Source organism: Lagenorhynchus albirostris, chromosome 2, assembly GCF_949774975.1.
Source record: "Lagenorhynchus albirostris chromosome 2, mLagAlb1.1, whole genome shotgun sequence".
Lineage (NCBI taxonomy): Eukaryota > Metazoa > Chordata > Mammalia > Artiodactyla > Delphinidae > Lagenorhynchus > Lagenorhynchus albirostris.
In genome coordinates this window covers 108,209,124-108,237,053 of record NC_083096.1, presented here as the reverse complement: position 1 = coordinate 108,237,053, position 27,930 = coordinate 108,209,124, and the positions used below count along the sequence as shown (strand labels likewise).

The window sequence follows — 27,930 nt, the reverse complement described above, 5'->3', positions numbered from 1 at the left end:
AACAAAACCTTTAGTTTTGAAAAATGTTTTATTCAAGAATTATGTAATTTCAAATATCTTCCAAAATACAGTTTCCTAGATTGCTACAAAAGGAAGCAAATTGAATAAGAAATGTCATTAAATATGTTTCACTAGTATATACATATGAATGCCAAGCAATTAATATTTAGCCCTGGAATGCGTACCATATCTTTCGTTTTTCCTTATTAAAGGCTCAATCCAGCACTTTGTATAGGCTATGTACAACAGGCAAAAGTTCAGTGTTCATAGGAGTTTCACATTAGCTGCCTCAATTTATAGCTGTGGTAGTTTGTCCACAGGGGTGTCAAATTTGAAGTCTGTAGGAAACAGATCTGGGGCCCGAGGATAGATTAGCCTGTAGGACTGTCTGATTGTAACATCAGCAACACCAGCAATATCTCCAATTTCTAAAAGACAAAAATCAAAATATTAAGTTTAACTTCCATCCTACCTCCCCTTCTACTACCTGCGTTTGTGAGACATGGTACTATAAAACGTCTTAAGTGAAAAAGAAAACAAAAATACTTTCAAAAACTAAAAAGTAGAAAGCAGGGCTACAGTAACAACAATAATAATGGTATTAGTACTTTTCGCAAAGCATTGTCGAATTAGTTTAAAAGGTTTACTATACGGAAAACATTTAAACAGTGCTCAAGGCATAGCACAATGTGTGATAGCTATTATATTGCTCATTGTATTTAGAACTGACTTCTTCACAATAAATTTTTTTGAGGATCACAGAATCTATGAATACATTTCTGTAAAGAAATTCACTTTATTAGTTCTGTGTTTAAAAGTTCCCCTGCAACGTCTCCCCTAGCTAAACCTCTATTAAGAGGTTCTCGTTAGGTTAAAACCAAAATGGGATCATGTTGGTATTTTTTTTTTTTAAATATTTATTTATTTGGCTGCTCTGGGTCTTAGTTGCAGCACGTGGGATCTTCGTTGCCACGTGCAGGATCTTTAGTTGCGACATGTATGATGATCTAGTTCCCTGACTAGGGATCGAACCCAGGCCCCCTACATTGGGAGCTTGGAGTCTTAACCACCGGACCACCAGGGATGTCCCTGTAAGTATTTTTCTACAGCCTCTTTTTTCTACTTAACATATCTGAGGTCAAACAGCTGTATATTATAGCATGATATAGATGTTTTTCACTATTATAAACACATACTTGAGCATATATATTGAGCTCACATGAGTTATTTCTACAGTCTATTACAGAATCCAAGGATCCACTTTTACCATTCAAAGTCAGTGTCATATTTTCCTTCCATTTTTTAAACCAAGCCCCAAAGGACTGCCACTTGACAATTATTTGGTTAGTTATACTTAATCAAAATAGATTTTTTAAACACACCCTTTAATACAAACTCATTTTACCATCTTTTCAGAGCCAGTTCAAATCAGTGAGATTTTACAGCTTTTCAGTGTGGATGCTGCCATCAGTGCACAATTAGCTAATTTTAAATTTCCTTATCGTATGTTGCATTATATTTTTCTAGACATAAATACCAATCAATGTCAACTATGTGAATGTCAACTGGGTGCTGGGCAGCAAGTAATTTCACTACCTCACTTTTAAATTTAGAATTGACTGCTCCCTTTTCTTTATAAATCTTTTTGAGGATCATGGAACTAATTAAGGAATGCATGCTTGTAAAGAAATTCACTTAATACTTCTGCTTGAAAGTTCTACAACAGTAAATTCAAAAATAGCTGCAGAAGGTTTAACTGCTTATGTTAGCATTTTCACGAAGAAATTGTGAATAGCATACAAAAGAAGAAAGAGAACAGGTTTCACAGAAAGTTAAAACTTGATGGTCAACACATATTTATAGTGTGCCTCTCTGTAGGGTACCATGCCAGCCAATGAGAAACAAAGCATGGCCACCTCCTCTCAAGATTTAAAAAGTTAAGCTTTGAGGGGAAAAACAGACTATTCAAAATAACCAGGAGAATTTAGGGGGAACAAATAAAAACTTCTAAAAATGAAAAATGTACAAACTAAAATTAATTACTTAATTCAAATGAAAAAAAAAGTTAAGTCTGTACACAGGGTTATGCCTCCAAATATTTTTATTTATGAGACACTTAAAATGCTGTATTTTCTTAAGTTTTGATGCTAAGGAACTACCTCTTAAACATGGGCTCTAGATATTTAGTGGCATCCCTCAGACATATTGCAGGTTCAGTTCCAGACCACTGAAATAAAGCCAATACTGCAGTAAAGCAAATCACAGGAATTTCTGGGATTCCCAATACATATAAAATTTGTATTTACACTATACTGTAGTCTATTAAATGTGCAGAAGAATTATGTCTAAAAAGATAATGCATATACCTCAACTAAAAAATACTTTATTACTAAAAAAATGCTAACCATCATCTGACAATTCAGAATTGCCATAAACCTTCCATCTGCAAAGTGCAACAGAACCAGGTAGGCCTGTACCTGCTTCGTACTTAAAATGGAAATACAATCACATACTACAGCCTTCATTAATTTCATCACTACCCTTCCTGATGAACAATCCTACCTTTTTGGGTCCTTTTCTCAGCTGATGCCTGTGAGGCCATGTAAATGGCGGCTGCTGCCACAGATATTGGGCTCCTTCCAGGAACCAAGTCCAACTCCACAGCTTTACGGGCTATATGTGTAGCTGCCATCTGTACTTGTTTAGGAAGACAAAGGTTGGAACAAAACCTGGACATGAAGTCCCCAGTTGTAATCAGATCCACACTGGTTTCTAAAGCTTTCAAAATAAGTTTAAAACATCGACCGATTTCTTTCTTAGAAATTCGTGATACGGCACATATTTCTAAAAAGAGAAAATAAATAAATAAATAAATCCACATAGGCCATGTAGTTCACTGTAAAATCTATCATTTCTGATTATAAAAGTAATATATTCTAATTGCAAAATCCAATCATGCCTTAAAGATCAATCTCTAATCCTCTCAGTGATACTTCTCATAGAGCTAATTTAAAATTTCTGTTAATTTAAATGTTTATTACACTTAAAACAAGTTTTTAAAAAGTTAAATGTAGGTTTTAATATTTCAAAATATTAACTTCTCTTAAGTTTCAATTCATGCAAGTTTCTTCAACCAATCAAAAACTTCTTTGATATTTATGTATTAATCTGTTGTAAGGAGTATGTCAAGAAGATGAAAGAAAATACTCAAACTAAAGAAGGCTTCTCAAGTTACACAATGTCATACGTACATGCAATCCCTGAGATTACAGGCTATAGAAAAATGAGATCAAATATTTGACCCTGTTATTCTAAAAATTCAACTACCACTTTCAGAATAAATTTAACAAAAGCCTTAGTTTTAGCTGTAATAACCCAAAAGATGGTAATGATAATGGTCACTGCCTCTTCACTCTGACACAAGAAAACGTAAAAAATATTCATGGATGAATGAAGGGTAATTATAGTCTTAAGGTAAAATGTGCTAAGTATCACAGCAACACTGTGGATAAGCTGTAATGTTTTCATGGGTAAACTACAAATTAGATGAAAAACACTGGTTCTTGCAAAGCCTCCAACCGAAGTGTGAAAATATAAACTGTCTAACTCAAGAGAAAAAGTTTCATTCATGCTTTCTAAGGCTTGACTCCCTCACCTGTAGAGACCTGTGCTGGGAGCGTAAACTTTTCTGTGCATCCAGTGTACGGACTTACTACAAAGGCTTCTGATGCCAGGCCTCAAAAAGCACAAGATATAGTCAGAATATCCTACTAGCAAAGAACAGAGGGCATACATGGACTAACATGACTTTACATGGGAAACAGCCTGAAAAGAACATGATCAGTATGATCACAGAATTTTTGTCAAGGAATAAAATAAGGTGGTGTTTAGAAAGGTACTTAGGTGGATTACTGTATGTAACCAGGAAGACATGACTTATCTACCTACTGTCAAAGCTGCTTGACTTTGGTCTGTCACTTTAATATGAAATAGATAACATTTATATCTAAGCAACTAAAAACTTACCTTTAAATGTCCTAGGAACTCCTTCCTGTCTGCAGGCAATATAGAGACAAGCAGAAGCTATGGCATCATTAGCCCTTCCCTTCAGGCTCTTCTGTTCATACACTTGCTTGAACAGATTATTTGTTCGATCCTTCAAAGCAGAGAAACTAAGTTTAATTAATTCTAGGCCATTTAATTAGCCACAATAGCAAAATTTCATGTTTTCACTAAATTATGCTAAGTCAAAGCCAGCATGGCTTAAAGACAAGAACTTACAACTATATTTCGAGGGAGGTTGATTCTGTCTGCCATGGTAGTGATTTCTTTGAATGCATTCATCATTGCCCGATCAGAACTACTCATGGTTCTCCTATTCTGGTACTTAGAATTACCGAATTCATCGAAACTTGCAGCTCCTGTACCCTATAAAACAAAGTTTTATAACTTTACACAAAAAACTTTGAAAACCTGAATGAACAATTTCTGAGAAAACTTAACTTATACAATCTGACTCCATATTACCCAAGAAATCTACCCTGAGCAACCTCTCTATTCCTCAAAAGAAAAAGTACCAGGTTAAGATGGTTTTAAAGAGGTTTTCTAGCAAATACTTTAAATGTAAATATATTAGAAAATCTAATAATATAAACCATCATATTAATAGACCTAGGAGAAAAGTCACATGATAATCTCCAAAGGTGCTTAAAAAAGTTAAGCAAACAAAACTCCCAAGTCCAAAGCCAGCACAATGATTAATGAAGAAACATTAGCAGCATTACCACTGAAGTCAGAAGACAAAAACACCTCCTACCGCTACCATTTTCTAACACTGTACTAGAAAAACTAACCAACATGATGTAATTTTAATTATATAATGTTATTATATAACAATTATATTAATTACATTAGTATAATTATATTAAAACTCAGCAAGAGAAAGATTAGAAGTACAAATTTGAGACAGAAGTGATAAACTATTTGCAGATACTACCTTTGTATTTACCTAGAATACTCAAGAAAATCACTCAAACTGCTATAAATAATAAGAGAATTCATTAGAGGGGCAAGTTCAAAATTAACAAATAGAAATCAATAGCCTACATATGTGTAATCAACCAGTTAGAAGATGAAAGAAAAAGCTGCAATTACAACAGCAACAAAAAAGATAAAATATCTAGGGATCAACTTAAGAAACATGCAAGACCTTGATGAAGAAAACTTTAAAACATCCACTGAAGGACACATATGACCTAAGGAAATGAAAATGCATACTATATTTCTGGATAACAAGATCTTTTCCTTAAGAAGTCAATTTTCCCTAAGGCAATTTGCAAATCTAACAAAACTCAGTTGAAATAATACCCAAGTTTTGTTTTTTTGTTTTTAAACTAAACAAAGTTATCCTAACTTTAAATGGAAAAGACAAGTGAAGAAAATGCTGGAAAAGGACAATAAAGCCAGATATCAGAACAGTGTGGGGTGGCACTGGACTAACTAGACCAGGTTAGAGAAAGCATGCGAAGTCCAGAAATATCCCCAAATACATTCAGAAATTTAACATATGACAAATGTACCATCTTAAAAAATTTCTTTGCCATATAGGCATAAACAACTTTCAAAAGAAACAGGAGAACCTAATAGTGGTTACCTGTTCTGACAGGGAAAGGGGGGCTGCAACAGAAACAGAGTTTAGGGGTCAAGGGTGAGGAAAAACCACTGTGGTTTTTTTTACATTTTTGTTTTTGAATCATGTATTTCCTATTGAAAAAAATTAAACATTAAAAAAGTCACAGCATTAATTAGTTGCAATCTTAAACATTTATAACTGTCCTTAGTATACTTTTTTCCAGCCTGTAAAGCTAAAGCAAACACAGAAACCTCCTACTTTAAAATATTTCTGAATATTATAAACCTTTTAAATTAGCCTACACCATTTTTCAAACTTAATATGTAATTTATAGACCATGAAAAAATAATGACCTACTTTTGAATACTTTCTTAAAAATAGACTATGCAGTAATACAGATTCAGTCCTAAAATAGCATACACTTCCTTGATGAGTCCTTTGGAATAATGCCACTACTACTTCCAATTCAGATAACAGAGCAAAAAACAGCCAGGCTGCCAGGAAGATTATGCTCCTGCTTTATATAATAGCAGCAGGTACCATCTATTGAACACATTCTACACACTACATGTGTTATAGATACTTTACATACATTCCCATGTAACCCTCAATATCTCTATAAAGTAGTATTATTCTCACTTTACTGATGAGGAAAGTAAATTCACCAATATTAGAAAGTAGTCTATACTGAGATCCAATTTATCTTAGGTGGTATCGAGGGAAAAGAGGAAACATTCATATTCAAGGAACATGTCAATATAAACTCAAAGAACATACTACACTCAATTTTTTGTGCAAAACTGCTTCATGAAAACAAGGGCCTGTAACTTCAATCTATTGGTCTCCCATTTAAGATGGAAGAAATGCATAAGGCAACCATCATTCACAATAGTAGTACTGGCAAATCTTATTCTCAGATCAAGATTACTCACTGGGGCAGACTGATACTTTTGCAAAGTTCCCAAACAGGTCTTTAGTCAGTCTGCACCTGGTACTTCCTGCCAAATGGATTTATTACCTTGCCAATCATAGTAGACAAATCTCCATCACTCAGAAGAGGATTCTGAGAATCTCCAACTCGAGATGGATCTTTTGTTGCTTTATCATTGCTGAAAGTTCTCCACTCAGATCCTACATCGATAACACGGTCACCTGAGAATATAAGTGCAAGTCTAAATTGTTTTGTCAAGATGGGATTTATTTAATGCCACTTAATGCCCAACTCGGCCCTATTATTCCCAGAAAATCTCAACACAAACATCAGGTTTCAGCTTAAGTATCTTGTTTCAGGCATTTGTCCTATAGCATTCCTATTGCGCCAGTCCAATAATAACCCTCTTTAAACATTATGCTATGATTAATCATATTCTAACTCCTGGAACAAAGAATTAGTCAAAATAAGGACAAATAGCAAAATAAAGCTATTCATATGTGATGCAAAGATAAAGTAATATAACCATGAAGAACCAAAATGTGCAACAGGCATGGAAAAAAACAGAAAACACTATTCACAATGGTATTAATATACACAGTTTAACATTTAAAAAATTACAAAGTTTTCATGGGCAATGCTCTGCAAAGATCTAAGCCTAAGGGTATGTTTTAGTAACTATTTGATGAAAAAATATTTTGGGCCAAATAATTCATACAGAATAAACTTTAAGCCTAGAAATCAGTAAGCAAGAAGCCAGACATGGGTAGATCTGATGTAGATTACTGCTTTGGGGGGAATGCTCAATGGCTGGTAACACCTCCAACCACAGACAAGAGTTAACATGAACACATGCATATGCTAGTGACTGTGCCCTTTGTAAATGTTCTCTTTCAATACTGAAAGCCTTATAAAAGGTAGGTACCACTTTTATTGCTACACTAGAAATAAAACTAATTTGCCAAAGATCACACAGCTAAAACTGAAACGCGAATGGGATTCCAAAATCTGTTCTATACTGCATTCGTAAAACATGAGCTTTTCCACCAGCTGTGATAAAACTGAAAGCAGGAACCAGATCATTTTCATCTGTGCCTATACACAGCAAACAAAGGAGAAAGGAATGGCAGAAGTAAGTTACCTCAGTAGTTAAAAGTCTGGTATTCGTAGAGAACAAAAGTAGGGATACCAAGGGAGGCGGGTGAATTCGGAGACTGGGATTGATTTATATACACTACTATGTATAAAACAGATAAATGATGAGAACCTAATATATAGCACAGGGAAATCTACTCGGTGCTCTGTGATGACCTAAATGGGAAGGAAATCCAAAAAAGAGGGCATATATGTATACACATGGCTGATTCACTTTGCTGTACAGCAGAAACTGACACAGCAGTGTAAAGCAACTATACTCCAATAAAAAAAAAATAAGGAAGGAATTAAAAAAAAAATAAGTCTGGTATTGACAGTCAATTAATATAATGGTTAACAGTGTGGACTCTTGCTGCTTAGCTTTGGACAAATTTCCTCATTTCTGTGCCTTCACTTCCTCAGCTTTAAATTTCCCCAATAACCTCATTTTAAAGATTTAAACATTAAATAAGCTCATACAGGTTCAGTACACATGAAGTGCTTAAAAACCAGTTCAAAGTAAGTTGTTTGATATTAGCTATTTATTGCTATAAAAATAATAAGATAACAAACATTCTGACATTTTGACATTCATTCTGAATAAGAAGAGCACCAGTTGTAAAATATTAATCTCCATATTAGACTTTTACAGGATCAATATCAGAGTGCTTTGCTGCAGTACTTGATCAGTAGGATCAGTAGGACAGCAAAGGAGGCAGGGAGAGAACAGAAGGAAGGAACTACATGTAGATTGTGCTAAATCTTCTAAACGTTTTTATATATGGTACGTTAACTAAAATGCTTATAAATAGAGTACAGTGATCTGATCTTAGTGTTATATTTAAGAAAACAGGTAAATACACAACAGAATCATTCATTCCTGATGGTTTGGGGAAAATCTGTTTTTCTCTGAACGCTCAGGTCACTTGGGAATAACCAGATCTCACTTGGACTATCGTGTGTCCGTCACTAGGGAACTGGGATAGAGCTAGGATCCCCATTTGTCATACCTTATGCAATAAGAATGACCAAGGGAAGCAGAAGCAGGGAGATCAGTTTAGGCAACTTCTGTGGATCAGAGATTGGGCAGGTGGCCCAAAATAAGGAGAAAAAGTTAAATTGATGGGATGGTCATGATGGATTTCACTGCTTCCTCCTCATAAAAGCAAACATCACTAAACTTGGGAAGCAATTCTAATTACATAAATTAATAATGATTTTTAAAACTTACCTGAAAGAAACATAAAATCTGTAACTGTGCACTGAACTTTACTATAATACTAATAAGCAAGGCCCATGTCTCCAAGAGACCACTCTAAAGAGACTTGACTCTTCTTCCTTTTTACAGAATAGCTGCTTACAAAAAATAGTTACATAAGCAAAACAAAATTACCTGTATTACCAACATCCAAAGACAGCCACTGTAAATATTCTGGCATATATTCTTTCTGTCTTTTCATTCATGTGTATATATATGTTTTTTTGTAAGATTAAAATTATATCATATTGTGCCTATTCCACTACAAGCTCTTTTCACTAAATTTCTATCAAAACACCAAAACAAGATTTTTATTTTTTATTTATTTTTTTTTTTTTGCGGTACGCAGGCCTCTCACTGTTGCGGCCTCTCCCATTGCAGAGCACAGGCTCTGGATGCGCAGGCCCAGCGGCTATGGCTCACGGGCCCAGCCGCTCCGCGGCACGTGGGATCTTCCCGGACCGGGGCACGAACCCATGTCCCCTGCATCGGTAGGCGGACTCTCAACCACTGCGCACCAGGGAAGGCCCGATTTTTATTTTTTGAAAATATTTATTTTTATTATTTATTTATTTGGCTGTGTCGTGTCTTAGTTGTGGCATGCGGGATCTTAGTTTCGGCATGCGGGATCTAGTTCCCCAACCAGGGATCGAACCTGGGCCCCCTGCATTAGGAGTCCAGAGTCTTAACCACTGGACCACCAGGGAAGTCCCCCAAAACAAGATTTTTAGACAAAGTTTAGTCCCTTTAATAGCATCCACTGACCAAAGTGATACCACAGTGTCTCCATGCTTCATGTTTTCAAAGGGAGAAAAGTGAATCCAACTTTCCTAGTCAGTGAAATGAAAACACAAATGTACACAAAACAAAAAACTACTGTGGCCTTCAAATCTACGGTTACTTAATAAATTTAAGTTAAAAAAAAATCAAATGTCATCATTAACTTTTAATATCTTAATTAACACAATGGCTGTATTAAGAGAATATTTTAGGGACTTCCCTGGTGGTGCAGTGGTTAACAATCCTCCTGCCAAAGCAGGGGACACAGGTTTGAGCCCTGCTCTGGGAAGATCTCACATGCCACGGAGCAACTAAGCCTGTGCACCACAACTACTGAGCCTGCGCTCTAGAGACCACTAAGCCACAACTACTGAAGCCCGCGCACCTAGAGCCCATGCTACGCAACAAAGAGAAGCAACCTCAATGAGGATCCCGTGCACCACAAGGAAGAGCAGCCCCCCACTCACTGCAACTAGAGAAAGCCCGCACGCAGCAACAAAAACCCAACGCAGCCAAGCAGAAACTTAACACACCATTGCAAAGAAATTATACGCCAATAAAGATGTTAAAATTTTTTTAATTAATTTTAAAAAAAGAGAATACTTTATCTTTACTAACTCACATCTTTTAAGTCTCTCTGGGACTCTAACTATGATAAAATATTAGTTAGCCAACATGCTTCACTTCACAGCATTTTCCTTTTGGCCCAAAAGTAACTTACCATGAGTTTTTTTTAGTGCTTGCTTTGTACTGCCTCAAAAAAGACAAGCTGGATTAGGGAGAAAATAAATTTTAAAAAAAGCTGGCCTAGGATAGTATAAATAGAAAGACCAGAACTGGGTAGTGATGTAATTTTTCCACATACGCGGGAATGATCTACATGACTCATTCAACAATCTGTGGTTTGTGCTAAGAGCTATTCCCTCATTTTATATGTTACTGCTCAAACCATAGCATTTGTAAAAAATAAAATTTCCAAAATAACTCAAAAAGCACATCATGAAACTACAACTAGACCACCAGATTAAGTGCATGAGTAACAAGAAATAGGGCAGATCATTCAGAAAAAAAGTCAGAATACATAAAGGATTTTCTTGGAAAACATCTAAATGGTCGCACTTTTAAAAGCTGTTCTGGAAGGAAACTGCATTACAGAATTTTTCAAGGAGTAAGTGTACAAGGCAGCCATACTGTTTGGGCATATTCAACCTTTGACAAGAAGCTGCCTGCCAATTAGCACATGTGCGCATAACACACAACCTCACAAAGCCTTCCACATTCTAGAAACAGAGAAACACGCCAACTTTCACCAGTTCCTTTCTTAACCACACACTGATTTTTGTAAAATTAACACCAGATAGAAAATCTATATATAAAGGTTTTTAATAGCCCAAATCATAGCAGGATTGTTGTGTACATAATAGCACTACTCCTCCCTCCATCTATAGAGTATGATCTCTAACACTCTGATCAAGTTCCCCATCCAAAAAGGTAAACAGATTCAATATGTACGTCTAGGTATTACACACATGCACAGTTCTCAATCCACATATCAGTGGTGTCTAAAGAGTATTAACTAAGATATTATACTATATTCTACAACGAGTTTCATCTATTTTTTCAAGAAGAAATTGAGAATAATTGCCAAAATCATTCACACCAGTTTAAAACCGTTCAACTACTTTGGCACCTACCCACCTTATGATCTGGCAATTCCACTCCTAAGTATTTGCCTACAAAAATCTCACACAAGAATATGGGACTTCCCTGCTGGTCCAGGGGTTAAGAATCTGCCTTCCAATGCAGGGGACACAGGTTCAATCCCTGGTTGGGCAACTAAGCCTGTGAACCTCAACTACTGAGCCTGAGCACCACAACTAGAGAGCCCGCGCACTCTGGAGCCCAAGCACCACAACGAGAGAGAAGCCCACGCGCCACAACGAAGAGCCCGCACGCAGCAACCAAGACCTGACACAGCCAAATAAAATAAATAAATAAATATTTTTTAGAAAGTCTCATACAGGGCTTCCCTGGTGGCGCAGTGGTTAAGAATCCACCTGCCAATGCAGGGGACACGAGTTTGATCCCTGGTCCAGGAAGATCCCACATGCCGTGGAGCAACTAAGCCTGTGCACCACAACTACTGAGCCTGCACTCTACAGCCCATGAGCCACAACTACTGAGCCTGCACTCTACAGCCCATGAGCCACAACTACTGAGCCTGCGCTCTAGAGCCCATGAGCCACAACTACTGAAGCCCATGCGCCTAGAGCCCGTGCTCCGCAACAAGAGAAGCCACCACAATGAGAAGCCCCCGCACACCGCAACGAAGACCCAACACAGCCAAAAACAATAAATAAAATGAAATAAAATAAATTTATTAAAATAAAGTCTCATACAAGAATGTGCACAGCAGCATTATTCATATTAGCTAAAAACTCGAAACCCAAATGTCCATCAATGGGAAAATGTAAACAATGGAAAACTCAGCAAGTAAACTACTAATAATGCAGTAACAAGTGCATTTCGAAAACACTATTTTGAGTAAAAAAAAAGTCAGTCACACATAAGAAAAACCAACCATATTATATGATTTTATTTGTAGGAAGTTCAAAAACAGGCAAAACAATTTCTGAGGATAGAAATCAGTACAGGGATTGCTGGGTTGGGTTGGGTTGGAGGTGGGGGGCGAGGTAGAGGTGACTGACTAGAAAAAGGCATAAGGGAACTTCTGAGATGAGGGAAATGGTCTAATCATGTTTTGTTTGTCTGTTTGGTTTTTTTTTTTGGCTGCATCGTGAGGCTTGCAGGATCTTAGTTCCCTGACCAGGGATAGAACCCATGCCCCCTGCAGTGGAAGCCCAGAGTCTTAATCACTGGACTGCCAGGAAGTCCCTAAATATCTTGATTAGTGTGTTGGTTACACCAGTATATGCAATGACAAAATTTAAGACCATACATTTGGGATCTTTGAATTTTATTGTCTGCAATTATACCTTAATAAACTAAAAATTAAAATTCACCCCCACCAAAATACTGTTGAATTTGAATTAAACTGTATCAAACCTATACACTTTGGGGGGAGTGACAGAACAATTTTTATCTATCTTCTTGGACAAGGGAGTATACTCTTTCTCAAGGTCTTCTTTCAGATTACATGTATGTCACATTTAGACCTTTTTGTTGTTAAGAATCTCATTTTCTAACTAGTAATTGCTATAGTACTTTATATGCTTATATTCAACCACTTTTAACCAGTGGTTTTAATTCAACCACTTTTATATGCTTATATTCAACCACTTTTATAGTCTATTAATTTTAAACAATTGATCTGAATAGGGACTTCCCTGGTGGCACAGTGGTTAAGAATCTACCTGCCAATGCAGGGGACACGCGTTCAAGCCCTGGTCCGCAGCAACTAAGCCCATGTGCCACAACTACTGAGCCTGCGCTCTAGAGCCCGCGAGCCACAATTACTGAACCCAAGTGCCACAACTACTGAAGCCCAGGTGCCTAGAGCCCGTGCTCTGCAACAAGAGATGCCACCGCAACGAGAAGCCCGTGCACTGCAACGAGAAGCCCGTGCACTGCAACGAAGAGTAGCCCCTGCTCACCGCAACTAGAGAAAGCCCGCACACAGCAACGAAAGCCCAACACAACCAAAAATAAATAAATTAATTTTTTTTTAAAAAAGAGAATACTTTATCTTTACTAACTCACATCTTTTAAGTCTCTCTAGAACTCTAAAGATAAAGTATTAGTTAGCCAACATGCTTCATTTCATAACATTTTCCTTTTGGCCCCAAAGTAACTTAGCATGAGTTTCTTTTAGTGTTTGCTTTGTACTGCCTCAAAAAAGACAAGTTGGATCAGGGAGGAAAAAAAAAAAAAGCTGGCCGAGGATGGTATGAATAGAAAGCCCAGGACTGCTTTCTATGCAGTCCTTATTCAAGTTGATGGAATTCCTACCACTTGAGACATGCCAGTCACCATGCTAGGGAAATAGGTTTCTAATAGTAACATTTCTACTCACATACCATTGGCCAAAGCCAGTCAAGTGGTGATGTTTAACTTCAAACGGGAGTGGGGAAATACAATTGCACCATGTGGCCCAAAAGAGAAGAACCAGAAATATCAGGGAATAGTCATCAGTACTGTTCCACATGACAATTAGCAAATAAAACTCAGCTTTGTATTTTTGTGGATTTATGTATAAATTTATTTTAAAAAGATTGTTCTATGACCTCCTTTCTGTGTCACAAGACAAACAGGAATCAGACTTAACTTCATTGTATTCCATCAATAAAATTTTAGGTCCCTTCAAAGTAATGTTTTTACTGGTTGGTTGCTTGCAAATTTTTATTAATAAAACTTTTTAAATGTTAAAAGGATACATTCCCCAGTGGTGCGTGCGAATCTTGATGTGCAACCCTAAGGGTCTTCTGTGAGGAATGTCAAGTTTTCTTCTATTGCACCTTTAATATTTTACAATATTCAGCTGGATCTTCAAGTAGTACCATAGTGGCTATCTTGTCTTTACCACTTTCCAAAATTCACTCTTTATATTCTCAGGTTTGTTTTCTGCTTTACTGATTCGATTTTCTAGAATGTTAAGTCAGCTCATTGCTATCGAAACAGTTTTACTGTGTTTGTCTCCTTGTACTATCTTCTTTATTTCTGACCACTTTTAATAGAAACATTAAGGAAGCTTTATTTCACTGATCACAAAAAGCAGTTATTTTCTATAACTTTTTTCTAGTAAACTGTATCAGAATCAGAATTTTCTGTTAAGTCCATAGGACCACTGTTCGTCTTTACTGTAGTTTGTATTCAAAAGCCTCAGGCTGATGTTTATGCTTATTCATCCTGTAATAAAGAATTATCAATCCAAGTCCAGTGGTGGCAGTGATGTTGGAAAACCTTCCAATCCACCACTGTTAAGTACTCCCAGCCTCTCTGGGTACTCACAAATCCCTGGCAGACAACAGAGAATCCAAACAAAAATAAACTCCCAATATGATTCCAAAAATATATTAGGAAGGATACAGGTAGGTCTGTAATCAAAGCAAAAACAACAGCAACTTCAACGAGATAGAACTTTCTCAGGTTACCATAGTTAATAGTTTTGGATTAGTGTGACTCCCAGGCTCCTCCTATCTTTTTTGATAAGCCATCTTCATCATGACTTGCATTTTGTAGTGTATGATGGCTGCTGGTAGTTCCCTCCATCATGTCTGCATTCTAGCCAATGGGAAGGAGAAAAAGGGAGAGCACATCCCTTAGGGCAGGATCTAGAATTGCACAAATCTCTTCTACTTTACAGTGCACTCTTAGAACTTAATCAGGTGGCCATAACCAACTGGAAGGGAAGCTGGGAAATAAATACAGTCTAGCTGAGCAGCCACAGGCCCAGTGGATTCTTATTATTAAAGAAAGAGTTGGGTAATAGATACTGGGAAACAACCAACATCTTCTGCTACAAGGAATAATGCCGGAGCAGGGGAGAGAGATAAGAAAGGATGTCCTGTAGAAACAAGGTACTTTACTTGATAGTATAAAGGAAACAGTACACAAAGACAAATTAAACAGACATTTAACCTTCTTACCAGGCAAGCTATAAATGGTAAATACAACCAAAGATATTCTGTAGTACAATATTAAAATCATAATGGCTTAAGGTAGCAATTTTAACAAAGGGGAAAACTGCAACATATCGAAAGCAGCCAGGAAGCCAATACTGAAGATAATCTGACTTTCCAACCTGACCTAGACTCAGGATATTTTTGTTTTCTGTTTATTATTGTAAATTAATAAAGAAATTTTTTTAAAATTATTTATTTATTTATTTGGTTGCGTGGGGTCTTAGTTGAAGCAGGCAGGCTCCTTAGTTGTGGCATTTGAACTCTTAGTTGTGACATGCATGTGGGATCTAGTTCCCTGACCAGGGATCGAACCCAGGCCCCCTGCATTGGGAGCGTGGAGTCTTATCCACCATGCCACCAGGGAAGTCCCAATAAAGGAATTTTTAAAAAGGGAATATTAAGAGGAACTGCCCAGAATTTCAATTCTTTCTGCCATCTTGTAAGCATTTTGGCATACCACCTTTGGTAGGGAATTCAGAAGTAAGAGTCTTAGAACAATATCCCCCAAGCTACTTGTTTTCATAGGCTAGATTTATCTAAAACCATTTAGTTTAAAACTACAAAAGTTTTCAAAATGTGCTAAGTCAAAAACTTCAATAATCAAAATGTATTATTATTCAAGATGGATAAATCCAAAGCACTGAATTTTTTAATTAAAAAAAATCAAGGTGCTCTGGAAAACTGTTTAAGCCAACACACTGTATTTGTTAAATCTAATGCTGAAAATGAAATGCATCATTAGTTTCCACACCTTCCTCAGTCACCTAACCCTTCCTACCATTCCTTCTCACATTTCAAAGAATCCTGATTTTTAGTCTAGGGTTACTACACATTCTTATCAGAAATCTTGCATTAAAGATAATTTTGAAGGGAACTTTGATCAAGAGATATTTTATAAAGAAATACTATTAATAATATAGTCAGTCTCTAAATCAGTTTATGTTCCCACAATGTAAACTGGGTACCAACCCAAAATGAATTATCCACTAGAAACAAACCATATCATGGTTAATTTCCCAGACCAGCCCATAAAATCCTATTTTATCCATGTTTAGACCATTAAAAAACAATAAAAACAAAAACACCCCTGTACAAGTCAACAGTGTAACTACCATTAGGAAAACAGTTTGTAAAGGAAAATACATTATAAGTTCCATCCTTGAATATGTGAACAGACCTTGCTTTTCCTGAAATACGGGCAGGTCTGCAGCAAGCAGCAGCAGCAGCAGCAGCAGCAGCATCTAAGCTAAGGAGCCCTGGCTCTGGTAGAAGATGCATCTTAACTTAGTCACAATACATTTAGTCCTTCACATACTAATATTGATACTTTCAGGCCTCCATCTTATGGCACATGTTTCTTTTCCCCTCTACCTGGAATGACTTTTCCTCCATAAACCCTTACTCATTCTAATGATCATGTTTTCAATGTAAATTCAACAGTAATTTCCCTAGGAAGTCACCACTTCCTTCCTACGTGTTCTCACCAAACTTGGAAGATCTGTAATAGAACTTTTACAACTCTTTGTTGTTTTAATTTACCTTCCTCCTTTCCACACAGTAGACAAAGAATTGGTCCAGAGCTTGGTTATAGCACCTCATCTTTCTATCACTCTCCTTGACCAGCACAGTGTTTAATGGAAACATGCAGTACAAAGACCAAAGGCTTTTCAAGTCCAATAAATCTGGATTTAAGTGGCTGTGTCACTTACTAGGTGTAGAATCTTGAGCTAATTACCCAAACACTACAAGCCTCAGTTTCCCTTTCTTTAAAATCAAAAAACTACCTCAGAATGGTTGTGTTACCCAAGTAAAATTAGTGGTTCTCTGATGCTTAAGAGAAAGTAGCATCTAAATTAAAAATTTCTGAATTAGGTAAAAAGGCTGTGTCTGAGGGCTTACAAGAGATGACAAAGCAAGAATTTGAAAGTGAATACAAATATTCCTTAATTTTAAAATATGACTTGGCTATAGTAAACTAAAGCTGAATATTTTCCTTTAGGAAACACTGCTAATGCAAATTTAAAGATGGTAATCCGATAATGTTTAAAATACTACAACTGCAGCATTAAATATGCCAGACCCATAACAATCACTAAAACACATTTTGCAATTGACTTGCTAGGAAGAATGGCATCTCAGATTTGGAATCACCCTTTTTTTCTACAAGGTTAAGAAAAAAGGAGTACTTATATCCCTAAAATACGTATCACTGAAATCTCATACTAAAATTATACTATGTATTTTATACATTATCTCATTTTATTCTTAACAATTCCTAACAAATCTGAGATGTATGGTACATGTCCTTTTGGGGGGGGGGGTGTACTTATTTTACACATAAAGAAAGTTAAGCTTGGAGAAATTATGTAACTTAACCTTAGTTACATAACTTATTAAGTAGTAGAGTCAAGTCTAGACTCCAGGGCCATTGACTCCTAGTTACCCTAGGAACCATGGACACACATCTTATAGGAATTTGCAGTCTAGGTCTGGAGACATGGGAAATATGAAAGCAAAGATGAGAAGCCTAACTGTACAGAGATCACAAAGAATGTGCCAAATTATAAAGTTTACAGGATAGATCTGTGTTTCTTAACATGTTACCAATGTATGACCTGAGCTAGGGTTTCTGGAAGTGGGGCCTGGAATCTTTTTAAACATATTTCTCAGCTGATTCTTAATGTACATTCACGTTCATGTCTCAGATTCACTAGTATAAACAATATCCAGAATGAACTTAGGAGGGGAAGGTCAAATCGACTCATTTTTCTCTTTCAAATTCATCTAAACTATTTTCCGGTATTTTCCTTATATTACTTTTTTTTTTTCTTGCGGTACGCAGGCCTCTCACTGTTGTGGCCTCTCCCGTTGCGGAGCACAGGCTCTGGACGCGCAGGCCCAGTGGCCATGGCTCACGGGCCCAGCTGCTCTGCGGCATGTAGGATCTTCCTGGACCGGGGCACGAACCCGTGTCCCCTGCATCGGCAGGCGGACTCTCAACCACTGCGCCACCAGGGAAGCCCTCCTTATATTACTTTTAAAATCAATGGAAGAATTCCATTTTAAATGCTACACAAAAAGTGGCTTTAAGTAGAAATGATACCACTAGTTCTAAACAACACCTCATTGTGAAATCCTAATTTATCAAAGTCTTGATAACCAATTTCATGTTTTAATAGCTGTTACGACAGCTTACTAACCTTACACTTTGCAGCCTATAAATCATGCCCAAACAATATACAAGGTCAAACTTATGAACAAAGTGATAATCTAAATATGATTATACTGCCACCTAGTGCTCAACTTTTAAAGTGTCATAATCACACAGGATTTGGGGGAAAAAACCCACACAGTGCTGCTGTTACAGCCAACATGGTAGAAATGACAAAGCTTTGCTTTAAAAATTGGCCCTATTTTAGAGATCACTACCAATATCTTAAGGGTCACTGATGAGACAGCCAATGACAAATCATAATACTTCATACGTCTAAAATAACAATCTTATAATTCAAATACAAGAGGAAAGTCAATTAAACTATTACATGTTATAAGTAGTACTACAAACAGCTACAAAAAATTGGAAACAACCTAAATTACCTGAGAGACTAAATACTACACAACCATTTAAATACTGGGGAAAAATTAAACAGGACATCAAACATGTAACAAATTGTATTTTCCAAAGATGGCAGCAATAATATTTCCCATCCACATGTTCTTCTGCAACATGACCTTGTCACCCTCACATTGAGGTGGGGCTATTTCTCCTCCCCTTCCAATCTAGGTGGGTCCTAGGGCTGCTTTGACTAATAGAATGCAGAAGTGACCCTGTTCCAAGGCATAGCCCTTAACTACTTGAGTCCAGCTTCCGTTCTCGCTGAAAACACTTGCTCCTGGGATATTTCTCGTAGAAACCAACCACCATGTATGAAATATGACTACTCTAACACAACTATGGAGAAGCTTTAGAGGATGACAAACCTCTGTGGGGAGGTCAAGGAACAGAAAGGCATCAAAATGCAGATGAAGATGCCGTTATGGAAGTGGATCCTCCAGGTCTAGCCAGTGCCAAAACAATGGCCCAGATGAATCCTTCCCAAATTAATGACCAATAAAATTATGAGCAAAATGAAATGGTTGTTATAAGCCACTGAATTTTGAGGTGATCTGTCATGTTACTGAAACAGAAATTGGTTCCTGAAAGTACGATGTTGCTTTAAGAAAGTTCTAAAACACATGGCACTGGTTTTAAGACTGAGTGGTGGGCCTCAAGGAGTCTACCAATGAAGGTTTGAAGGACAGTGAGAAAGGTGTTATTAGAGACTAGAAAAAAGGTATATTATATAAAACATTTTTTGTATTATGAATTTCATTTAAAAAGATAATAGTAATGGGCTCTCCTACTTGATAACTCAGTTGAGAGGGATAATATATGGCTCTGAAGGTAACAGTTGAGCAGTATCTAGTCTTGGGTTTAAAATTAAGGGGAGTTAGTGACAACAGGCTGCTTTAAGTTTCAAGAACATATTAAATATTAAGTAAGTACAGAGTGGTCCAAAAACAATTCTAAAAGAGTTTGTTTCTAAGGTTGTCTGGTGATTATTTAAAGAGAAAGCTATTCAAAATGCTTATTCAATAAATATGTTATAATATAAAAACTTTCAGACAATGTAAAATTTCATGGCAAGTACAATCAAACTATGTACACCAAGATTATTTATTAGGAAACACATGATGATGTTGTCTAGATATAAATCTCTATGAACATCAATATCTCAAACATGAAAGAAGCCACAAATTTTATGCCCTCAATGGACTGCAGAATATTTGTCCAGCTTAATTTCTTCCCCATTTCCATAGTATTAGAGATAAAGGTTGAATTGAGCTGGCAGCAAAGCATATGCCTTTAAACCAGCAAGATGATGCAAATCTAAATTTATTATTGATATATGACAATGATATACATTTGTGTGTGTATGTACGTATGTATATGTTATTTTTAAAATTTAGACCCATGGAATGTCATGATCAATTAAACTATTCTCAACATAATTTGACTGATGATATCCCTAGCAAAACAGAACTTTTTTAGCAGACTCTTGCCTGCCTCCCCTTGTCTAGTCATGGAATAGATTCTTCACTTGCAGGACATCATATTACACATTTAACCACAATATCTGTGAATAAGGCTACTGTATATTTTAAATCAAGTGTTTGTTATATTTTACATCAAAAAAACAGTATCATAAACAGGTATTTCTATATATAGAGAAGTTTAATCAGATTACATTTTTAAGTTTTCAGGTCTTAAAATTTAGCCTAGTAGGTTTAGTTAGATTGAAAAATAGTAGTTTTGATGCTGTTCAAGACTAATAATAAAGCAAAACTAAAAGAAAATTAACTTCCCTTGGTTTGATATAACAGAAAAATGCAACTAAAAATTAAGGATTCCAAGCACAAAAAAGCAGGTAAGCCTTGAGAATTATATCTTCCTTCTCCAGTTGCTTAATTTTATTTACCCAACTATCTTGCTAGTCAAAGTGGAAGTGAAGCTGATGGAAAGACTGGAAATATAATGCAGTATTTTTGCACTACTTCTTTTTAAGTGTCTACAGAAGTTAGGAGAGCCAAGAATCTGAAATTATCTTCAGTCTTCTGTCTCTGTCTCACTCTTACATATTATCAGTTCAATCTTAATACTTTGGAAGAGACAGAATGCTCTCATTTAACTTAGGCGTCAGCAAACCTTTTCTTTAAAGGGCCAAAGTAAATATTTTAGGCTTTGCAGGTCAAGAGGCCAAACTGACTTATTTTTATTCTTTTATTTTTGTGAAGAAATTCTGCTGTGATGAGATATTCCACTATATATTTTCTAAATTTTCTGACCATTGTTTTCCTGAGTTAGTAGTATTGTGATAAGGGCTTAGTCTGGTAATGTCAACGTCTGTTGTATTCTTCTGGCACATCTACAGTATCACTGCATAATGAACACAATGCTTTGCCACCTAATTCAGTAACAAATAACCTACGCTCCACTGTGCCTTAAAAGCATGACATTCAGAGTTCAGCTTTTTTTCTCATTTTGACATGATGGGTATGCAATGGTAACAAAATAAATAAATAAAATGTTTCAGTATGGAGATATGCCTGGCACTCAAAAATGCTGTGGGTTTATAACTGCTTCACTGGGATTTGTAGTGCACTAAGCAGCAGTGTGATGTGATGAGAGCACCACATATGGTTTCTGTTGCAACCACTAGATTCCACTATTGTAACACGAAAGCAGCCATAGACAATATATAAACAAATGAGTGTGGCTATGTTCCAATAAAACTTTATTTATGTGTACTGAAGTTTGAATTTGATAATATTTTCATGTGTTCCCAAAATTATTCTCGTTTTTTTCAAAATTAAAAAACATAAAAGTCATTCTCAGCACACACACCATATAACAACAGGTGATAGGTCACAGTTTGCCAATCTCAGATTGAACTCATTTTATTACAAAAGACAACGGCAGGATAGAAATTTGGCTCCCATGCAGGCAGTGGAGCTAGACTGCCAGACTACTTAAACTCCCGTTTCTGCACCTCTAAAATGAAGACACCTCACAAGTGTCTCCAAGGATAAACTGAGTGAATATGTAAGTCACTTAGAACAGTGCCTAGCATATAAGTATATTAACTGTTAATACTGCTTACTGAGCAGAATATAATTGCAAATGGATTCCGATTCCTATTAACAACTCTGTTATGATTTAAAACTCCCACTGGAGGTCTGCGGCAAGCAGTCTATTTGCATGAATATTACAGATGTCCTCCAAGCAAGACACTTCCACAGTATATCCCCACCCATGTTTCTGTTATACTTCCCACAATCCTACTAGCAGTTTCAACCTTGAGTATTTCAAACTTCAAGTAGTACTCCTTTTCTCAGGTGCTGGCGGCAACCCCACCATAAGAAAATTTTTGAACAGACTATCTCTATCCTAAAGTTATGCTACATATCTAGATTAGTGAGAAAGTAGAAATAAAAGTGATATTTTAAGAAGTATTATTTTGACACTAACAATTTCACACTAGAAATTCATAAACAAATCATTCTGTATGAGCAAATGAAAATTAAATCATTTTTGATGACTAAAAGGCCTTGGATGACACTCAGTACCTTTATAAAGATATACCTTTATTACTCCAACATAAATCATGCTTATCTACCTTTATTACTCTAAAATAAATCATATTTAAATATACAAAAGTCACAAAAGTTAGATTACATTTATTCATTATTTCATATGCACAAGAGTGCAAATGTTTAAGACTACAGATACAGGAGACAAAGGACTAAGGGCCTTTTCTTCTGGATCAGCTATCTCAATTTTAGATGTTCCCTCCTACCCCACATTATGAAATATATGCGTTTGTACAGACAATAAAATACGGTGTCTCTGATTTCACTCTTACTTATTTCCTTTTTTCTAATTATTTTTGTTTTACAATAAATATGAATTACCTGTAGGGGGAAAAAGTCAGAATGTATTCATTAAAAGAGAGTTTGGAAAATACACAAAAACAAAATGCCCCAAATAGTGATTTCAGTTAAAACCATAGTAACTGCTCACCTACAACCAGGCCACATTCAGGACAGATCATATCACCAGCTCTGTAGTCCTCCACTAAGATCGCATCTGGATGGTTTGGACATGTGACTCTTGGAAGAGCATCCAAACTAAATGAAAAAAAAATTTTTTTTTAATATCCTCCTAACCAACATGCAACAAAGTACTAATATTTTGGGGGGAAAAAGAGGAGGATTTTGAACATTTTTCCAATAAATTTATAATACATTTACATTTATAATATATTTAAGCTAAATTCTCAAAGTAAAAATCCTAGGTTAGGTTACTTTAAATCCTAGCTAGTATTAACAGATACAATTGGAATTGTTTTTTGTAAGAACAGTTATTGGTTTGCAGAATGGAAGGCTTTAAAAACTTAAATGGAAAACAAGTGTTTTTTTTCTTTTAACATGTAGGCTACTAAAATGTTTATAAACCTTGATTAACATAGAAATGACTAGCTACCATAATAACGGTGCAACATTTACACATAACCATCTGGGTTTGTGACCCTTGCCACTTACTTCTATGGTCAGATAATGAATTTCAAGTCTTTGTTTTCTACGTGCTGCATACCTTAGTAATACACTTAGAATAGTACACTGAACCTAAAAGGTATACAAATGAGGGTGGTAGAGGTGGCTAGGACCTGATGATTTCATTTAGACCAGAACTAAGTTTGTGAGCCCTCAAGAAATTGTTTCAAGATCTACTTTTTAATCTGTGATATTAACAATTTGTTTGATTAATTTATTTTGAAAATAAGGCAGTCTGGGGAAGACACATCAGCCTTAAATGACCTAACAGAATCAGTTCTAAAAAGCATCAAAGATATTTAACATAGATTTAGTAATTATTTCTGTGGGTGTGGCCTTACAATCACAAATGTCTGGTATCACTGAAAATAAGCCCTTTTTAAAAGTTCACCTGAAGTTAATACAGAACAAGGTTATGTTATGACCACCACAAATATACACATAAAAGACAACATCAAGCATTCTTAAAGTATGTAAATAGGTATCTGTGGTTTTGGATAAAGTTTCTCAAAGTAGCAAACAGTTCAGAATGTTAACTTTCAACATAGGTGATACCCACAGAAAAAATGATAAAGTAATCCATATTCCCAAAATTTATATATTCAGGTTAACCAGAACACATCTTGGATCTTTTCACTGCGGAAAGAGGGAATGGAGATTTGTTTTATATTCACGTTTATTCCATAAATTTCTACTAGAAAAATATTTTAATAAATTATGACAAATAAAACATTAAGAAATTAGTATAAATTATTAAAGAAAACTATGTAAAAATAAAGGAAAATGTTAGTAAAGTAACAGTAATTACAAATGCATAAAATGGGCAGCCATGTGGCACACAGCATACCAAGGACTGATATATTTCATACTATTAATAAGCAGACATACTATTGTGTGCGTGTATATGTATATAAAAATGATATGGAAACATCTCAAAGATATCCTAAGTGAAAAGAGTAAGGTGGGGATTTTACAGAAAACTGAAAAATGTATGAACTACAGTTATATGCAGTAACATGAATAAATCTCAAAATGCTGATAAAAGAAACCAGACACAGAGGAATACATATACATTTACATATAAAGTTTAAATCAGGCAAAACAAACCTATGGTGTTAGAAGTCAGGATGTGGTTAGGTTTGGGAAGGGGTAATGACTGAGGGCATAAAGGAGGCAGGCTTCCAGGGTGCTAGTGGTATTTGATTTCTAGACCTGGGTGGTAGCTATGTGTATGTGCTCACTTTGTAATTGAACTGTACACTTAAAATGTGTGTGCTAATTTCACAAAAAAGGTAAAAAGCAAGGTAGCACACAGTGTTTATATTAGACTACTTTTTCGAAGAAGAGAGGTTAGGACTATATGCATATGTTTGTGAAACCACAGAATCACTATGAAAACACCAAGAAACTGGTTATAATGACTGCTTTGGAGAATTAGATGGCTAGGAGCTAGGGAAAGAAGGAACTGCTTTTCACTTTTCTTCTTGCTTTTCTATGATTTGCCTGTGTTACCTATCCAAAATAAAATGAAACTGTGCTCAAGTAGTCAATTTTAATGAAATTACCCACAAGGGTAATACAAAAGAAGAAGCACAAGAGTGGGGTGGTGGGGAAGTAAGGGAGAGAAACAAGAGGGAAGGAATGGAGTAAACCACCACCACGGAGATTAAAATAACTCAGGCTGCCTAAGAAGCCACATAATGCCAAACTTCACTTTATAGCTGTCATGTATTAGGTGCCTACTATGTGTCTAGTACTATACATATATTATTAATCTTCATTAGCAATTCTGAAAATTAAGCATTACCTCCATTTTAAAGATTATGCTCAGAAAACGGTTTTCCTAAAATCACAGAACTAATAAGTGGTGGAGTTTAGATTTTAAGTCACAACATTTGTGTTCTTCTCTGTGAAAACACCAAGCAGTTTCATAGCCTAGTCACTGTACATCTTCCTCAGGGGGAAAAAAGCTAAGGACAGAAATACTAATTGTTCTCACTGGTAGAAAAACTCAACAGATGGACAGCAATGACATACATTTAAGAGCTGGACATGCCTAGAAAAAATTTACTTCAAAGAAATATTTCAAAGATTTTTTTAATGAAGAGAATAAAGGCACACAAAGGAAATGTATTCTTTTGGTAAAGAATCTATCAAGTGAATTTACTATATTTAACTATTACAACATTTCTTACAAATACCATTCCCTGTTCTATTATATACAAAAGCTTAGCCCAAATATGACCACGTTTACCTTTCAGATCTACTGCCATGAGAGAATACAAGTCATAGATAAGTGGTTTGGGAAGCTATTTCTCCATTTACCTACAAGGAAGCCTTACCTGGCAGAGCCACACCCAGTTAGAATGACTTAGCATTCAAACACTGAATTAGCAAACAAGTGTTTACTAATTCAGTAACAAGTGAACAAGTGTCCCTGGCTTTAAGAGCTGTGTCCAAGTAGTTTTAGCTAAGGCTGCCTCCTCCCCCAACCTTTTAAAAATACAGTAACATAAAGCAGTAAGCCTTGGTAGTTTACCAGAAAGGGCCTGGATTTCTCCAGCTTACTATTTTGTGATAATGGCTTTCATCGCGAATTCAATTCCAGAGATGATAACAAGCTCAGAAAAATTATGCCAGAGCTACCTTGCCTTCCAGAAGCTACAGAAGTTAATTTGATACTTTTAATACATGAGTTAACTAGAGGCCGAGTGTGACAACAGGAAATAGATATCTGAGACTCTACACTCTGTTCTAACACTAACCTTGGATAAGTCAACATTGGCATGACTCAGTTTACACTTACGCAAAAATCCTAACATATACCTCACAGTGGTCATGAGAGATATAATTAGGGTCTGCAAACATTTTTCATGTCACAGGAGTAAAGGCTGTCTCTAACGGCACTGTATGCACTTCCTGTAGATACGGGTACATCACATTTTAAAAATATAATATTAAAGAGTGACTACCCAGCATACGTAATTTTCTGCAGGCAAGATCTTCTTCAAGAGTATGCAGACAACATCTGTAAAGAAATCTCTTAGAAGAGAACTTATCAACTCTTCAGAAATGCCCTAGCTTCCACTTCAAAAGGCCTCGGGGATGGCAATCAGTTTCCCTCAGCCTTACCAATGCTGACGTCCCTAACTTTCTGACTTGTCAGATCAATAGGGGCCTAAAATTAACCCTTTCCCTTTAGAGAGGAGGATTCACGGACCCTCGGGCTTGTTGAGCCACAGATGGAAAACCAAGCGTAGAAAAAATTAACAAGAAAAAAAGGACGGGTGAAATATCCGTAAAAGACGCGAGGCCAGGGGCTGGGGACACATGAGCCTTCACACGGTGGTGCCTGGGTGAGAAAACGGCCTAGGACGCTGGCGGAGAAATGCCGGCGGTTCGGTACCCCCTGCAACACCCCTGTCAGCCCTGCCTCTGGGAGTGCCTTTGTCCGAGGCGGCCGGCCGGTCCTGCCGCCTCTCCCCGCACCTCCGCGGCGTTTTGCCCGACGCGGAAGTGCCAGCGGCCACCTTGCAAGCCCCCGCACTCGCCGCCCGCCCCTCAGCTGCCCAAACTCGGCTGGACGTACTTACCGGCTGGTAGACGCCATCTTCACGGCCACTGCAATTCCAGCCACCAAGGACGACGGACGAACCGCAAACAGGAAGCGATTGTGACGGAGAAACGCTGCGAGACTGGCTTTTATAGGCGAGTCGCCCACGCAGTCGTAATAGGGCGCGGCTACGGGTCGGGAGAAAGGCCAAGAAAAGTGAGCTACGCCACGTTCTTTGCGTTTTCTTATTTTCCTATTTAGTTTCGGTCATTCACTATGGTGCCTGAGCCAATCGAGGAAACTACCTAGGAAAATTCACAAGGGCACCCTGCAAACGAGCTACACCAGAGGTACCCTCAACTTGACTGAGTTAAAACACAAAGATAACCCGGGCATCGTGGAGAGGGCAAAGCCTGCATTCCCGATGGCTAACCACCCTTCCCCCCGCCCGGAGTCAGCTACTCGAGTTTGAGCGCAGTTCTTACTTGTCCAGAGGGGTGATTCCACCAAGGTACTTGGAATAAAGAGAAATTCACTTGGGTCAGCCCGAACAGGTGTCAATTCAGGCTCTGTCATCAGCTAGCAAGCTGTGTCTTCTTAGGCACGTCCCTTTGCGTTTTGGTGCAAGGGGTAATAGTATCTGCCTTGCAAACCCTTTTAGAATTGGCAGGAGATGAAACAAAACCATGTAAGAGCACTACACCGTGAGGCAGGGAGATGTGGGCCCTAACCTGACTGCTGTTTTCATGGTCTTTGCAAATTTGGCATAGCTGAAATATAGAGAACTTAGCAAAAATGGTTAGATACTGCAAAAGCTCCCTAGATTTATTAATTAGCCAAACTAAT

At 36.8% G+C, this 27,930-nt stretch overlaps 1 protein-coding gene and 1 non-coding gene across 2 annotated transcripts; both read right to left on the bottom strand.

Annotated features, from left to right (window-relative positions):
• Positions 1 to 9: 9 nt before the first annotated feature.
• On the bottom strand, positions 10 to 27,699 carry GTF2B (general transcription factor IIB). Its single transcript, XM_060139619.1, has 8 exons — positions 27,570 to 27,699; positions 27,125 to 27,272; positions 22,999 to 23,105; positions 6,651 to 6,784; positions 4,282 to 4,428; positions 4,027 to 4,156; positions 2,563 to 2,844; positions 10 to 428 (listed from the first exon to the last, which is right to left on the bottom strand). The coding sequence occupies exons 1-8, from the start codon at positions 27,658 to 27,660 to the stop codon at positions 295 to 297; spliced, it is 1,173 nt and encodes a 390-aa protein (XP_059995602.1). The 5' UTR covers positions 27,661 to 27,699; the 3' UTR covers positions 10 to 294.
• On the bottom strand, positions 9,590 to 9,662 carry TRNAR-CCU (transfer RNA arginine (anticodon CCU)). Its single transcript has one exon. It is a non-coding gene; the product is annotated as a tRNA-Arg (tRNA).
• Positions 27,700 to 27,930: the final 231 nt, after the last annotated feature.